At 38.3% G+C, this 16072-nt stretch overlaps 3 protein-coding genes across 4 annotated transcripts; all 3 read left to right on the top strand.

Moving 5' to 3' along the window:
- Positions 1 to 3739: 3739 nt before the first annotated feature.
- Positions 3740 to 4995, top strand: LOC131017267 (F-box/kelch-repeat protein At3g23880-like). The gene has a single exon (XM_057945999.1). The coding sequence runs from the start codon at positions 3843 to 3845 to the stop codon at positions 4842 to 4844; it is 1002 nt and encodes a 333-aa protein (XP_057801982.1). The 5' UTR covers positions 3740 to 3842; the 3' UTR covers positions 4845 to 4995.
- A 1347-nt stretch (positions 4996 to 6342) lies between these two features.
- Positions 6343 to 14674, top strand: LOC131017266 (F-box/kelch-repeat protein At3g23880-like). Of its 2 annotated transcripts, none has more exons than XR_009099515.1 (2): positions 6343 to 6565; positions 14324 to 14674. XR_009099515.1 is itself a non-coding variant. In XM_057945998.1 (2 exons), exon 2 carries the CDS (start codon positions 6645 to 6647, stop codon positions 7803 to 7805), a length of 1161 nt encoding a protein of 386 aa, XP_057801981.1. In that variant the 5' UTR covers positions 6343 to 6565; the 3' UTR covers positions 7806 to 7888. The 2 variants fall into 2 exon arrangements, 1 of the variants encoding a protein (XP_057801981.1); XM_057945998.1 differs by lacking the exon at positions 14324 to 14674 and adding an exon at positions 6645 to 7888.
- A 726-nt stretch (positions 14675 to 15400) lies between these two features.
- Positions 15401 to 16072, top strand: LOC131018228 (F-box/kelch-repeat protein At3g23880-like). The gene has a single exon (XM_057946952.1). The coding sequence runs from the start codon at positions 15401 to 15403 to the stop codon at positions 16070 to 16072; it is 672 nt and encodes a 223-aa protein (XP_057802935.1).

Here is a 16072-nt window from a genome sequence, read left to right as displayed (position 1 = left end):
TTTAGACTTAAGGCCATTCACAATCATATCACAAGTAACTTTTGACCCACCATACTTCAAAGCAGATTTTACCTCAGCAAAAGGCTCAGGTATAGAGTTTAAAAGGATTTGGGGAGCATATTTCTCAATGGAGTCATCTCCAGCAAGTTTTAAATCATGCAACAGTTTATTGAAAACATCCATGTTAGTATCAACATCCTTTGAAGAATCCATTTGAAATTACATAAATTGATTTTGCAAAGACCAAGTTGACACTTCAGTAGGTGCAGCATATATGGAGTTCAAATCATCCCACAAATCTTTAGCACTCTTATGGTGAGACACATTTCTTACCACAGAACTACTCAAGTTTAACAGAATTGTTGCCCTTGCATTATCGTTTAGATCCCTTAGTTTCTCATCAGCAGTATTTTCATCATATCTGTTCACAATAGCCTTATTAACCTTTTCTTTTACAAGAATGCACTCAATTTTGATTTTCCAATCCTGGAAATCATCCCTGCCATTAAATGGCACAATATGCATGTTGTTCATGATTATGCAGATGCAGCAAGCAAGAAAACACAACAAAAGGCACACACAGCCAATCTAGATAAACCCCTCTCTCCCTTGTTTTCCAGGATACTCGCACGAGGAGACCCACAGGGGAATCCAGACGAACTGGACCAAAACAAGGGAGATCTAACTCGGCTTGGAATGCCAAAGGTTTATCAAGATTTCAGACAACACGCGGAAGCACAAAAGAAAACAGGATCGCAAGATACCAAGATCTTCAACAAGCAAAACACAAACAACAGCAACAACACCAACCCTAGAATCTAGGTGTTTCAAGTGTTTAAGCCAATTTACCAGAGCTGCATTCCCAGGTAGGGGAAAATCCAGACTTACCACAATCCTTGCTCGTCGGGAGTGAATCGGCACAGCCAAGGGGCGGCGGGGTGGGTAAGATCTGTTCGGAGGGTGCCCTGGCTAGGTCACCGTGGCTCTGATACCACTGTTGGGTATCTTCGCCTAGCCAGGGTTACACCACTTGGTTCCTGAACCTCCTGTCTCCCCCACTCGTGCTCAAGCACTTGATCTTCCCTGCTCGGGGCGACTTCCCTGCTCGCCGCGAATTCTCTGCTCGGGGCGACTTCCCTGCTCGCCGCGATTCCTCTGCTTGGGGCGACTTCCCTGCTCGCCGCGAATTCTCTGCTCGGGGTGACTTCCCTGCTCGCCGCGAATTCTCTGGCGCCTCCGACTCCGCTGGACTGGACTCGGCTCCGCTGGGCTGGACTCCGCTCCGCTGGACTCTGCTGCACTGGACTCCGCTGCGCTGGACTCCACTGACGCCTCGATTCCTCTGGCCTCGGCTCCGCTGGCGCCATTCCTTCGATCTCGCTGCTTCTTCTTCACTTCTCTGCAACACACAAAGACAAGCAGCAAGTAAAAGAGAAATAAGGGAAAGTCAGAGGAAAGAGAAACAAGGAGAGTTAGAGAAGGGGAAAAGGTGTCCTCGGGACACTTTGGCTCAGATTTTCCCACAGTAGGCAGGGCCCTTCCAGCAGCTCAATGATCACGGTTCAAAGGAAACAGGAGATACAGATCAGCACCCCAATCTCGATTGCACAGCCACCAGCAGCAGGAATCCGATGGACAGGATTCCGATGGCTTGCACACTCACAAAGTATCACCAAACTAGGAAACCGATGGACAGGAATCCGGTGATACAAGCACTCAATCGAAGCGAAGTTCACACCCACAGTCACCAATCAGGAAACCACGAACAGGAATCCGGTGACACTTCAAGAAGGAATAGCAGAGCCTTCTATTTCAGACGGTGTGGAAACTTCCTTACGATTGAAAGACTTGCAGCATGGATAAAAAGGAGTGGAGGTCATTGGGAAGGAGGGAGGAGCATTGAAGTCGGAGGTGGGGATCGAGGAGACGGGCGGCGGAAAAAAGATGAAGCGGCGCAGATGGGATAGTGGGCTAGGGTTTGTTGAAATGGGCCGGGTAACAGATTTGGGCTGGGGAATTAAAGATCATTGGGCCAACTCTCCACAAGAGATATGCATCAGATACGCCCCGGATCCGGATGTAAAGGTCGAAACAAACCCTAAAACTATTCTATGTTCTAACACAACAAGGATACCAAAACTAAATATGATAAAATATATATTAATTAAAAATAAGAAAAGGAATATGCAAAATGATAGCATAGAAATCATCAAAAAAAATCAACGAGAGGGGAAAATACGGGTAGGATCTAGTGTCTCAAAATTATATCTATTATGTTAATAGAATTTCTTTTATAAAAATAAATTTATTATGATATTATGAATTATACTTTTTATTTGAAAAAATTAAAGAAGAAATGGAATTATATACTATCAATCATGATAATGAATTACTAACTAATAAAAAGTGAAATCAGATGATAAAAATAATTATAAACCATACTTCGATTACAGAATTAAACTAACATATAAATTCTGAAGGGGCGTTTAATTTGAAAAAATAAAAATAAAAAAATCATGGCAAATTCTTGTGTCAGACCAGTTGAATGTTTCCGACCCGCACCGATCCGCGCCCCGACCCGACCTGACACGACCCAATACACATTCTTAAGCATTAATTTCAAGCATTCATTTCGTCTCCTCCCCTTTTCTATCTCTTATATCGTCCTCTCTCTTTCTCTCTCAATTTTCAGAAAACACACACGCACGCTCTCATCTCTGGTTCCAGCGAATGTTGTCGGGCATAATAAAGGTGAGTATTCTACACGAGACAATAGTGTTAATAGTTCCGAATCAAGTCATCAACGGTACATGATACTCTCTCCGTCCCATTGATAATGACACATTATTTTTTGGCACGGTTATTAAGAAGAAGAGTGATGTAAGTATAAAAGTGATAGAAAGTGGAGGAGCACAACTTTTTGTGAGAGAAAATGGTTTCCTTTTATGGAACGGACCATTATCAATGGGACAGACAAAAAAAGAAAGTGAGTCATTATCATTGGGATGGAGGGAGTATTATGCAATTAACTAATTGTTATTATAATTACCATCACTGTTTTAAGCAAAATAGTTCCACTAACACCAACACTCAAGTCAAGGAATGACAGAACAATCAAGCGAAGAATATTGAACTAATGAAGTGAATGATTTTATGAGACTTTGAAGCAACTTTTGTACGTACTTTGTACAATTTTCTATCTATGACTTTTGGCTCTATTACACCATGTTGACGACATTTTAGCTTTTGGTTTAATGTGCGCTTTGTATATGCAACGTATAATGTCTGAAAGGATGCTTACATAGTTTTTATATAATTTGTATTGTGTAGATTGTTGCTCCTAACTATATTACAATTGTTACGTACAAGTCATAGTATAATTTCGTTGAAAATTAAAATATTTTTCATATATATATATATAAAGATATACAGCATTAGTAAATAATCGCATAGGAATCATAAAAAATATTCTACGAGAGGGGCAAAAACGGGTAGCGTCATCTAGTGTCCCAATATATTTTTATGTGTCATTATGTTAATAATATTTTATGGAAAAACTTAAAATTATACTTTTTATTTCAAAAAAATGAAAAAGGAAATTATATACTATCAACTCTGAAAAATTAATTATTAACTAATAAAACAGAAATTAGATGATAAAAAGTAATTATATACCTTAATTAAATTACAAAAAAGAAAAAGAAAAGGAGAGGACAACAACATAGGTCAGTCCGATTTTGATCGGGACTTTGAATCTTGATTGAAAAACAAAAACTCCAAATTACAAACCTATAAAATACAGCTAAAAATCAAATGGTAGCAAAATTGAGTCGCCGCGGACAATGGATAGCAAACGCAGCAAACTATCTCTCCTTTTTCTGCCTGAAGAAACCATCGAAGAAATACTGTCAAGACTTACGGTGAAATCACTCCTGAAATTTAGGTGCGTTTCGAAGTCATGGCGCTCTTTGATTGGCAGCGATCGATTCATCAAAACCCACCTCCAAAATTCATCAAAAAACGCAGCTCTTGCCCATCACAGGGGGATTCTTACCTATGATTCTCCCGAATTTGTAAATTGGTCGGAGATCGCTGATATGGTGGGGTGCTGTAATGGGCTGGTCTGTTTTCTCCAGAAACAAAGTTTTTTCTTGTGGAATCCGGCCACTGGAATCTCCAACAAATTACCGGAAATAGTGATAGAGAATGGAGATAGAACCTCGTCCGTTTACAAATATGGGTTCGGTTGGGATGAATCGAGTGGTGCATACAAGGTGTTTGCCGTTTTTGCTAGCAGACTTCACGAGAGTATGTGCAAAGTTTATAGCTCGAAGACAAATTCATGGAAGACAGTAGAGGATTGGGAGGATGATAACGTATATGGTGAGGGGCAGTTCGCTAGTGGAAAGCTTCATTGGCATTATTGGGAGAAGAATGGTGGAATGAATATTGTTACATTTGATTTGAAGAGTGAGGAGTTTGGAAAGATGGAGGTGCCATGTCCATGTGATTCATGGGTGAGGTTGGGCGTGCTCGAGGGTCGCCTTTGTGTAGTCACTTATAATAAAACACACTTTGATGCGTGGGTTATGAAAGAGGATTCTTGGGTGAAAGTGATGGATGTTCTTGTCTATGAACCTTATCAAAGTTACCTACTCTTTCCAACTGTTTTCAAATGCCTAGAGGTAAAGATTGGGCTAATCCGTGGATCGGTTATATCGGTTCAAAATCTTAATCTTGTAAAAGAGGATGTGCTTCCTCTGTTCAACATAATCACAAGTTCCTTAGCAGCGAATATCTACGTTGAAAGTTTAGTCTCCCCGGTCTTTCGCAAAAAGGTTTGAAGGATCTTGTGTTTGTGTTTTGTTTCCCTGTGATATTTCTTTGAGAGGTGAGAGCACGAGGGCATGTGTTGCTCCTCTTTATTTCTACAGAGATATGTTTGATTGATCTTGGATTGTTTTTGCTCATATATAGAGGTATGTTTGTTGGATTTATTGTCTCTCGTGGTTTTTGTCTGTGGTGTTTCTTTTGGCTGATCATTTCAAAAATAATATAAATTTCAGATGCAAAATTTGAGTCTCATTATATATATATAGTGAAAATTAAAAGGTGGTTGTCAACTTAATTTCAATAAATTGTAGCCAATTTTATGAAATTTGAACAAAATTGCCTCCAGAGTAAATGCGAACAAAGTTGTTGCCATATCGTATCTACTAGTAGCATCAGTCAATGGTTGGTACGACTCGCACGAGCCGTTTCAACTAGTAGCACTAGTCAATGATTGGTACGACTGTAATGAATAGTCCCTTCGTCCCTGAAACGAGGATTGCTCTATTTCAATTGTTGAGGAATAATACTCCCTTCGTCCCTGAAACGACTTCCTCTTTTGGGACGGCACGAGTTTTAATAAAAAGTTGTAAAGTGTATTGATAGTGGAGAAAAAGGGATATAATTATTATTGGAAGTTGTGAAAAGTGTTATAATTAGTATTGGAAGTGGTGAAAAGTGAAAAGTAAGAATAAATAAATTATTATTAGTGGTGGGGTAGGTGTCCAAAAATGGAAAGAAAGAAAGAGGAAGTTATTTGGGGACGTCACAAAATGGAAAAAGATGAATTTATTTTAGGAACGGAGGGAGTATAACTTTGTTGAATTTTAAATTTTAGTTGATGAATTTGGATATTAACTTTGGATTTAATTAAATTTTGTCAATTGTGAATTTGAACATCGATGCAAGATGTGGATTTGAACTATATGATTTGTAGTAATTTTTTTTATGTTAAATTTGTTATTAATTTATATTTAAATTATGTTTCACGGGTATCTGTTGGAGAACGGGTGGCGGATATTCGATGGGTGGCGGGTAGTGGGTATCCGACGGATAGCGGGTTTGGATAGCATTTAATATCCTCGGATAGTTTTGTGGTTGAAATCCATTATCCATTTAGTTCGTGACTATGTGTATGGATAGCCACTATCCGTGTCCGTCATACCCAATTGCCATTCCTAGGCCCATCCACCAATACCTCGACCACATAAGTCGGATCGGACTCAATCCATACTATCTTCCTATCTTAATTAGATTGAATATTATTGTTGCAAACTACATCAAAAAGTACTATATATTATCTCGATTTTAGTAAATATAAAAGTTTTTTTAATTTTCTTTTCAGGAAATAAGGATAAAAACTGTATAAAATTGACTATAAATCCGCGATTATCTCAAGCACAAAGTTAAATCACGTTTTGCTAAATCACTTTTAAAATGACGATTTTTTTTTTAAAACCGATATTATAGATTGTATAGATTGTGTCGAATAAGTTAGTTGGAAATATAAGATTGAGCCCAATCTCTCTGATTCCCCGAAAGCCATATAAAACTATTTGTTGGAAATACAAAAACCTAAAACCCTCGCCTCTTCAAATACAGAAACCCTCGAAACATATATTGAAGATTTGGCAGTGGAGATCGAAAGCAGTAGTCAACAACACCATCGCCATGTGACGCCACCACACCCGTACCATCATCTTCCTTAATTTCCGCCGGTTTTGGTCTTGCTAAGGTAACCACCAGCTCATAGTTAATTTGCTATTCTTCTTCGTTATTTTGATTTCATTATTGTCATGGAAACTTTAACATAGATGAAGAATGAGAAGAAAGTTCAACAATTTCTTTCAAGAAGTGCTAGAATAGGCAGAAGAAGAAGAAGAGTAAGAAGAAGAAGAAGAAGAGGAAGAAGAGGACGAAGAAGAAGAAGAAATCAGCAATCTCTCCATCTTCCGGAAGCAATCATTGAAGAAGTACTGTCAAGATTGCCAGTGCAATCACTGTTGAGATTGAGGTGCGTTTCGAAATCATGGGGCTCTTTAATTGGCTGCGAACGCTTCATCAAAACGCATCATCAAAATTCAATAAAAAACCCATCTTTCCCCCATCAAAGGGTCTTTTTACAGAAGGAAACATTTGGTAGGTGTGTGCAATGTTCTCTGCAGTCGTTGTTGAGTTCACGTGTCTCTCCATCTCCTTTACCTCACCCAACGAATACTACATTGATGCCATCTCTAACTTTGGGCTGCTATAATGGGCTGCTCTGCATTCTCGACGAACCAAGAAGAAGAATTGAGTTGTGGAACCCATCCACTAGAATCTCCAAGAAACTGCTAGAAATTTCTAGTCCCAGTTATGTTTTGAATTTGGGGTTCGGTTGGGTTGAATCGAGTGGTGAATATAAGGTGTTTGTGCTTTTGGTTGATATAATTGATAATGACGAGTGGGAAAGAGTTGGCAAAGTTTATAGTTCAAAGACAAAATCATGGAAAACAATTGAGTTTTGCGATGATTTACTTTCATGTTGGATAAGGGGGTGGTTTGCAGGTGGGAAGCTTTACTGGCGGAAGACGGAAGATGATCAGAAAGATATTATTTTCTTGGACTTGAAGAGTGAGGTGTTTGGAAAGATTGAGCTTCCCTTTCATCATAAAGAGATTTACAATGAAAAATATATTGTGGGTGTGCTTGATGGCTGCCTTTGCGTGATATACTATAGTCCTTTATTATATTACTATCCTGGAATTTCTAGAGTTTGGGTTATGAAGGAGGCTTGGGAGGAAGTGGCGACTCTTTCTCATCTTAATGAGCTGCTTCAACCACCATTGGTACGTCTAAATGGAAAGATTTTGGTAGATTGTGGATCCACTTTGTTGGTTTACAATGTTCATAATGTGTTCCGCATTCCCGAGGCTTCTGCGGGTTTAAGTTCATATGTCTATGTTGAAAGTTTAGTCTCGCCAGAAGATGTATGAAAGATGGAAGTATAATCTTAGAAGATGATAACATTAATGTTTACATAGTTTGATTTGATTACAAATGGTTGTGTTTTGTTTCTTAAGAATTGAAGCTTTTATTCATACCCATCATGGAGTGAATAATTCCATGTCTCTATACAAGTAAAGCACATTGGTTATTCTCTTATGTGATGAGATTATTTCTTGAGTTGGTTTTTATATATATAGAACCTCAGCTCCCTAGTGATGTAGACCATCATATAATGGTTTTATTGATGACCCAACTGGATATCACCCTCTCACATTCTTTACCTCGAAAATCTTTCATAGTTTATTCATGTAATTTATGTTGTTGTTTAATCTTATTGCTCAAGTCATTCAAGATAACAAGTAGTTTGTTGTTCATGTAATTGATGTAGTTGTTTATATATATACAATCCCTTGATACGGCTGAAGTTAGTTCTCATCAATTTTGACCGCTAAACTATATAGAATCCATTGTAAGGTTGAAAATGATTACTCGACCCGAATTCGATTTCCAGATTCGCATCCATTTCCCAATCCAAACCCTAATATCTAGTCATTTCGTTTCCTCAACCTCTCATCTCTCTTCATCTCCGTTTCCGGCGAAGGTTCCATGTCGCCGATGCGGACTCCGCCTCCTACCGCTGTATCTCCTGTTGGAATATAAACTTGATTTGAATAGATATTTTGTAAAGAGTATTCTAGATTAGTTGAGAATGAGATAGAGAAAAGAGAAAGATCTAGAATAATTGAGAATAAGTTAGAATTAAGAAGAAATAGCTAAAACTAGAAAATTCTAGAGAAGTGTTAGGAAAATAATAGGTGAGAGAACTCTAGAATCATCTATCTACTACTATGTACCACTATAAATATGTAACCATGTTTTGGGATTGTAAGGAAGGAAGGAAGTAAGGAAGTGAATTGAAGAAAAGATTGTGTTAGCAAACTCCAATCCTCCCACTCAAATTCTTAAGCACACACACGTCCACAACCAATTTCTCTAAATTTCCTCCTACCAATTAAATAAATTCTCCATTATATATACTTATATTCCAACAAAGTGGTATCCGAGCCATAAAATCCTACCTGTGGAATGGCCAACCTACAATCGTTTCAAGTCCCCATGCTCAACAAGAGCAACTTCGACAATTGGAGCATCAAGATGAAGGCGCTATTGGGAGCCCACGACGTTTGGGAGATCGTGGAGAACGGCTACGAGGAGCCGCAGGACGAGGCCGCACTATCCCAACAACAAAAGGATAGATTGCGAGACGCGAGAAAGAGAGACAAGAAGGCTCTCTGTCTCATTTATCAAGCGCTAGGGGACGATGATTTCGAGAAAATCTCGAACGCGAGCACCGCCAAGGAAGCGTGGGAGAAGCTCCAGAACGCGTGCAAAGGAGCGGAACAAGTAAAAAAGGTACGACTTCAAACTTTAAGAGGAGAGTTTGAGTCTTTACATATGAAAGAGTCCGAATCGATTTCGGATTATTTTTCAAGAGTCTTGGCGGTTTCTAATCAAATGAAAAGAAATGGTGAAAAATTGGAGGATGTAAGAATTATGGAGAAAATATTGCGGTCACTAACCCCAAAGTTTGAGCACATTGTGGTAACGATCGAAGAAACTAAAAATTTGGAGGAGATGACGATCGATCTCTTGTTGGGATCGTTGCAAGCATATGAGGAGAAGCAAAAGAAGAAGCAAGAAATTTCAGAGCAACTTTTAAAAATGCAAGTAAGCTCAAAAGATAAAGAAGAAGGTTCGAGCAATGGTCTTGGACAATTCGTGAGAGGGCGTGGCCAAGGACAAGATCGAGGCAGAGGCCGAGCACGTGGACGTGGTCGAGGACGAGGAGGCTTCGTCAACAATGGTGAAAGAAATGAGTTTACAAGTGGTCGGGGGAGGAGCAACCTGCAGTCGAGGTACGATAAATCTTCGATAAAGTGTTATAATTGCCATAAATTTGGGCACTATGCTTCCGAGTGCAGAAGTGAAAAAGTAAGGATTGAAGAGAAGGCCAATTACGCCGAAAGTACAAATCAAGATATTGGTAGTGTGCTTCTGGCATATAAAGGAGAAGCTGGAAGAGATGACACGTGGTACCTCGACACCGGTGCAAGCAACCACATGTGCGGGAAGAGAAACATGTTCGTGGAGCTCGATGAGTCGGTAAGTGGCAACGTCTCCTTTGGTGATGAATCTAAAATTCCAGTTAAAGGAAAAGGGAAAATTTTAATTCGCTTGAAGAATGGAAATCATGAATTTATTTCCAACGTTTATTACGTGCCCAATATGAAAAATAATATCTTGAGTTTGGGACAACTCTTAGAGAAAGGTTATGATATTCACATGAGAGATTATAACCTTTCAATAAGAGATGGCAAAAATAATCTTATTGCCAAGGTGCCAATGTCTAAAAATAGAATGTTCTTATTGAATATTCGAAATGACATGGCAAAATGCCTCAAAGCGTGTTACCAAGATAAGTCTTGGTTGTGGCATCTTCGGTTTGGGCACTTAAATTTTGGCGGCTTGGAGTTGCTATCAAAGAAAGAGATGGTGAGAGGTCTACCATCCATCAAACATCCCGATCAACTCTGCGAAGGTTGTCTACTCGGGAAGCAGTTCAGAAAGCCATTCCCAAAGGAGTCAAGCTCAAGAGCTCAAAAGCCACTGGAGTTGATTCATGCTGACGTGTGTGGGCCAATAAATCCAAGCTCCCTGGGTAAAAATAATTATTTTCTGCTATTCATTGATGATTTTTCTAGAAAAACGTGGGTATATTTCTTGAAGCAGAAGTCAGAAGTATTTGATGCATTCAAGAAATTCAAAGCTGCCGTCGAGAAGGAGAGCGGACAACAAATCAAGGCCCTGAGGTCCGATCGAGGCGGAGAATTCACGTCAAGGGAGTTTCAAGAATTTTGCGAAGTAAATGGAATTCGGCGACCCCTGACAGTTCCGAGATCCCCCCAACAGAACGGAGTGGCGGAAAGAAAAAACAGAACAATCATGGAGATGGCGAGGAGCATGCTAAAGACGAAGAATCTGCCTAAAGAGTTTTGGGCGGAAGCAGTGGCGTGCGCGGTGTACCTATCCAACCGATCGCCGACAAGGAGCGTGTGGGGAATGACTCCACAAGAAGCCTGGAGCGGGAGAAAGCCAGGAATTTCCCACCTAAAGGTATTTGGGAGCAAAGCCTACGTGCATGTACTGGATGAGAGAAGGAAGAAGCTCGACGATAAAAGCGAAGCATTCATCTTTATCGGGTACGACTCTAACTCTAAAGGTTATAAGTTATATAATCCAAATACCAAGAAAATAGTGATAAGTCGAGATGTGGAGTTCGACGAAGAAGGAGTGTGGGATTTTAATCCCAGTGGTGACTTCACCTTCATCCCACAATTCGAAGATGAAAGGCCTGTCGAGCATGTCGAAGAAGTCCAGCAAGAGCTAGTGACTCCACCAGCTTCACCTATACAAGTTACTGAAGACTCGCCACCATCTTTCTTAAATGAAAGAGCCACACCACGAGCAAGGAATTTGGACGAGATATATGAGGACACTGAAAGGTTAGAAGATCTCACCTTGTTTTGCCTATCTGCTGATTATGAACCTAAAGCAGCAAATAGTGAAAATTGGCGAGTTGCAATGGACGAAGAGATCAAAGCTATAAACAAGAATGATACGTGTGAGCTCGTGACACTACCGGAAAGGCACAAGGCCATTGGAGTCAAGTGGGTGCATAAGGTTAAGAAGAATCTCAAAGGTGAAGTTGAAAAATATAAAGGAAGGCTCGTCGAGAAAGGATTTCGTCAAGTTCGGAGTTTTGCTCAGAAAGACAAATCAAGTTTAAGGGGGAGTGTTGGAATATAAACTTGATTTGAATAGATATTTTGTAAAGAGTATTCTAGATTAGTTGAGAATGAGATAGAGAAAAGAGAAAGATCTAGAATAATTGAGAATAAGTTAGAATTAAGAAGAAATAGCTAAAACTAGAAAATTCTAGAGAAGTGTTAGGAAAATAATAGGTGAGAGAACTCTAGAATCATCTATCTACTACTATGTACCACTATAAATATGTAACCATGTTTTGGGATTGTAAGGAAGGAAGGAAGTAAGGAAGTGAATTGAAGAAAAGATTGTGTTAGCAAACTCCAATCCTCCCACTCAAATTCTTAAGCACACACACGTCCACAACCAATTTCTCTAAATTTCCTCCTACCAATTAAATAAATTCTCCATTATATATACTTATATTCCAACATCTCCTTCGTCCTCAAAAAGGACGGCCAGATCCTCCGCATCGCCGCCGTCAGCGACTTCGTCTACTCTGGTGGTATTGCAGGGGACGGATTTTCAAGGATGGCCATCCTTTTTTTTTTTTCTAAACTCTTGCTTCAATGCATGTAAGTAATTTGTTTGTTAATTTAACCCTATTCTATTTAAATTCGTTTTTTTTTACTCTGACTCCCACAAAATCACAAGAGGATCTTGAGGATCTTGGCAAATGTTGTGTTTCTTTAATTTTGGGGGATGACTTTTTGTTTATTTCTGAATTATTATGGTTTACAATTTTTGTTTGTGTTAAGTTTTTTTCAAGTAGTAATTATTATTATTATAATATAAAGTAACTATTAATATAAAAAAAAGTAATATTTTAAAATGATTATATTTGTTCACAATAATTAGAATTTGTACTTTTATTTATTTGATGAAGTAAATATTATCATAACAAAATGTAATTATTGATATACATAAATGTATGTTATATATATCAACTCTCTTTAGATGTAGCAGAGTGAGCAACTGGGGAATGCCGTTATCTCAGCGATGGGATTAAAATACTGCAAATTCGAAAACACACCATAAACATAATTGCCTTATAGAACAGCTGCCAAGACTGTATCAATTTCCTTTTAGAATGATTTTATTCTTATAATTCAACGTTACAAACACTAATAAAAAGCACCCTAAACTCACAATCCATTCTTATAATTCAATTTCAATACCTCATTATCCTACACGGTAAGACTATTTATCCACTAAAAAGACATCTAATATTCATTTTAGTAAAACTCAAACTGCAGATATAATACAACATTAGGAGATCACCAATTCAAGTTACTAAGACAACACAACAATATATATAGCTAACTAATACATTAGATAAAATAAGCTTAATTAGATCAAATACCACACCAAAGTTAATTAATGACTTTCTCTCTCCTACTTTATCACTTTCTCTCTCCTATTTTATCACTTTATTACCTTCTCCCCTACTTTATCACATTAATTTACATTCCCGTGCCGAAAAGAAACGTGTCATCTTACTTGGGACGGAGGGAGTATTTTGTAATCAAGCCAGCAACAACAATTACAAAAAGTGCGTATATATAGGGGAAGTTAATGATTTCTGAAAAAGTAGCAAGCTACAAGTGTTAAATAGAATGCCCTAGACTTGGTCCTATGTTGATAGATAGTAAACAGAAACGTGGGGTTTGGGAGTGGGAAATCACTATCTTTAATTAGTCTCTTCTCATCAAATACAAATAATTTCCGTCTACGGCCTCGGAGAGAAAAGAGCGGCTGCAACACTCTTCCGAGATTGCTCTCTTCTCAGATTGCTCAAGATACTTTTGCTTTGTCTTCTCTTAATAAAGCGTTTCCAATCCCGTCTTCTGCGAGTGCACGCAATTGACGGATTACTTTGTTAACGTGGGGTGCGCTTCTGCAGATTCAGCCTGCTTCTTATTCTCTTGTAGAGGAGTTGGCGTGAGTTTGCTCGAACAACAAGAATTACGAAAAATACACTCAAATTATAGGCCTTTGAAAAGGTATAACTTTTTTTTTTTTTTTTCTGGTTTTTGTGAGAAAAAGGTTAAATTGATAATTTGAATTTTTTCCATAACCGATTATATTTGTTAACAAATCTTTGTCATTATTTTACTTATGGTATATCCAATTAGATTCATAAGTTTCTTATAGTTATCTCTCCTCTTATCTTATTTTTTCCATCGTATATCTTACCGATATCTTAATTAATATCGCCAGCCTCTAAAATTTTTACCAATTTGGCAATTTTATACATTGTGTCGAATAAGTTTGTTGGAAATAATTTTAGAATAAGGTTGTTAAATCACTTCAAACGGAGCCGCGGCCTGCGCTATTGGTGTGGGGCACACGTATCCAACCATATTCCCTTTCTTATTTTTAATATTTTATTCTATTTAGTTTTGGTTTCCTGATTGGGTTAGAATAGTTTATAGCTTGTTTCGACGGAACGTATTTGATACATAGTAAATATATATTTTCAGATGCATATCTCTTTTCTTAATTTTAATATTTTTTCCTATTTAGCTTTGGTTTTGTTGAAATAGTTTAGTGCTTGTTTCAACCTTTAAATACGGAGGTTAATTTGATGTTTTAAGAGATAAGTTTTGATTAGTTTTTGAAATAATATTTGCATATTTTCCTTCCTTCGCAGGAAGAGCGCTTATCTTCTGCGTGTCAGCTATGGATACCGACGGCGGCGAGCTATCTCTCCTTTTTCCTAAAGAAATCGTCGAAGAAATACTGTCAAGACTTCCGGTGGCATCGCTCTTGAAATTCCGATGCGTTTCGAAATCATGGCGTTGTTTGATTGGAAGCGACCGATTCATCAAAACCCACCTGTAAACTTCGTCCAAAAACGCATCTTTTGCCCATCACAGGCTTGTTAAGAACAAGCCTCTGAACTTGTTCGATGATATACTGTCGAGGTCCCCGGTTCTTATCGTGGGTTGCTGTAATGGGCTGGTCTGCTGCTCCATTAATCTCCATAAAGGCAGGGACGGAGCCAGGAATCAAGTTCAGGGGGGGCTGAATTTACTACGGGGGTTCGGGGGCGGTAGCCCCTAAGAAATTTTTTTTGGACTTCCGTATATTTAAGGCATTTTTTTTTATTAAAATACGAGCATAATAATAATAATAACAAACAACATTTTTATAGATTATATAGTTTCAATATATTACAAATTAGTTTCAATACATTACAAATTTTTTTTGAACATTTCGTATATTTTAGACATTTTTTTATTAAAAGACAAGCATAATCTAAATAACAAACAAATTTTTTTTTGGGCATTTCATGCATTTTCTATTAAAAGACAAGTATAATAATAATAGTAATAATTATAATGAACAATATTTTCATAGATTATATAGTTTTAAATAAAACAATTATCCTTAAGTATATATGAGTGAATATAACAAGCAAATCAATTTTTGTATAACCAAGTTTCACTATATTTTATTAAATGAAATTTGTTTAGTTCAACTTATTAAATTGAATTTTAAGTAGAAATTATATTGGGCTCGATCATAGAATGGGCCACTAAAAAATTGTATACACATATATATTTAAATAAACATTTATATATATATTTATATATTTATGCATATATATACATAGAAAAATTTAAAATTTTGAGGGGGGCGGTGGCCACTACCAGCCACCCCCCTGTCTCCGTCTCTGCATAAAGGGCGTTTTATATTGTGGAATCCTGCTACCAGAATCTCCAAGGAATTACCACAATTCGTGAAGGATAATATGCGTTGGTCCATTGTCTCTTACGGATTCGGTTGGGACGAATCGAGCGATGCACACAAGGTGTTTGTTGTTTTGTTTAGTCCTAAAGGGATGGTGGGTAAACTTTATTGCTCAAACACAAATTCATGGAAACTAGTATCTGAGCATCCTGATTTTGATTTGGAATTAATATGCGGTAAGGCGGAGTTTGTGAGCGGGAAGCTTCACTGGCTGAGGAAGAGTGGCGGATGGTACGCTGCCAACATTGCTACCTTCGACTTGAAGAGCGAGGAGTTCGGAGTGATGGAGCTGCCATGTGAGTCGACGCTGTCGTTGAGCGTCAATGAGGGGTGCCTTAGCGTGGTTTGTTCTAATTATAAGAGAGGGCATTCGGATGTGTGGGTAAGGAAGCAGGATTCTTGGGTGAAAGCGACGGATGATGTTGTTTATGAGCCTTGTGAAATTCTTCCATCCGTAGCCCCATTTAGCGCAGTCGACGATGTGGAGATTCGGCTAGTTCGTGGTTCGACTTTTGAGCTCGACGATCCAGCACAGGATGATGATGTGCTTTCACGGATCAAGAAACTTAAACCTTCCTTTCCAACGAATCTCTACGTCGAAAGTTTAGTCTCTCCTGTCGCTAACAAGAGTGAAGAGGGGCAACGGTGCCTAGATATACCAAATTTCACCTAA

This window comes from Salvia miltiorrhiza, chromosome 3, assembly GCF_028751815.1.
Source record: "Salvia miltiorrhiza cultivar Shanhuang (shh) chromosome 3, IMPLAD_Smil_shh, whole genome shotgun sequence".
NCBI lineage: Eukaryota > Viridiplantae > Streptophyta > Magnoliopsida > Lamiales > Lamiaceae > Salvia > Salvia miltiorrhiza.
Note: the sequence above shows the minus strand (reverse complement) of the source record. Positions and strands in the feature narration are given on the sequence as shown.

Bases quoted from the DNA above. Each gene is read 5' to 3' on its own strand.
- LOC131017267 (XM_057945999.1), top strand. From the start codon at position 3,843: ATGGATAGCAAACGCAGCAAACTATCTCTCCTTTTTCTGCCTGAAGAA.
- LOC131017266 (XM_057945998.1), top strand. From the start codon at position 6,645: ATGAAGAATGAGAAGAAAGTTCAACAATTTCTTTCAAGAAGTGCTAGA.
- LOC131018228 (XM_057946952.1), top strand. From the start codon at position 15,401: ATGCGTTGGTCCATTGTCTCTTACGGATTCGGTTGGGACGAATCGAGC.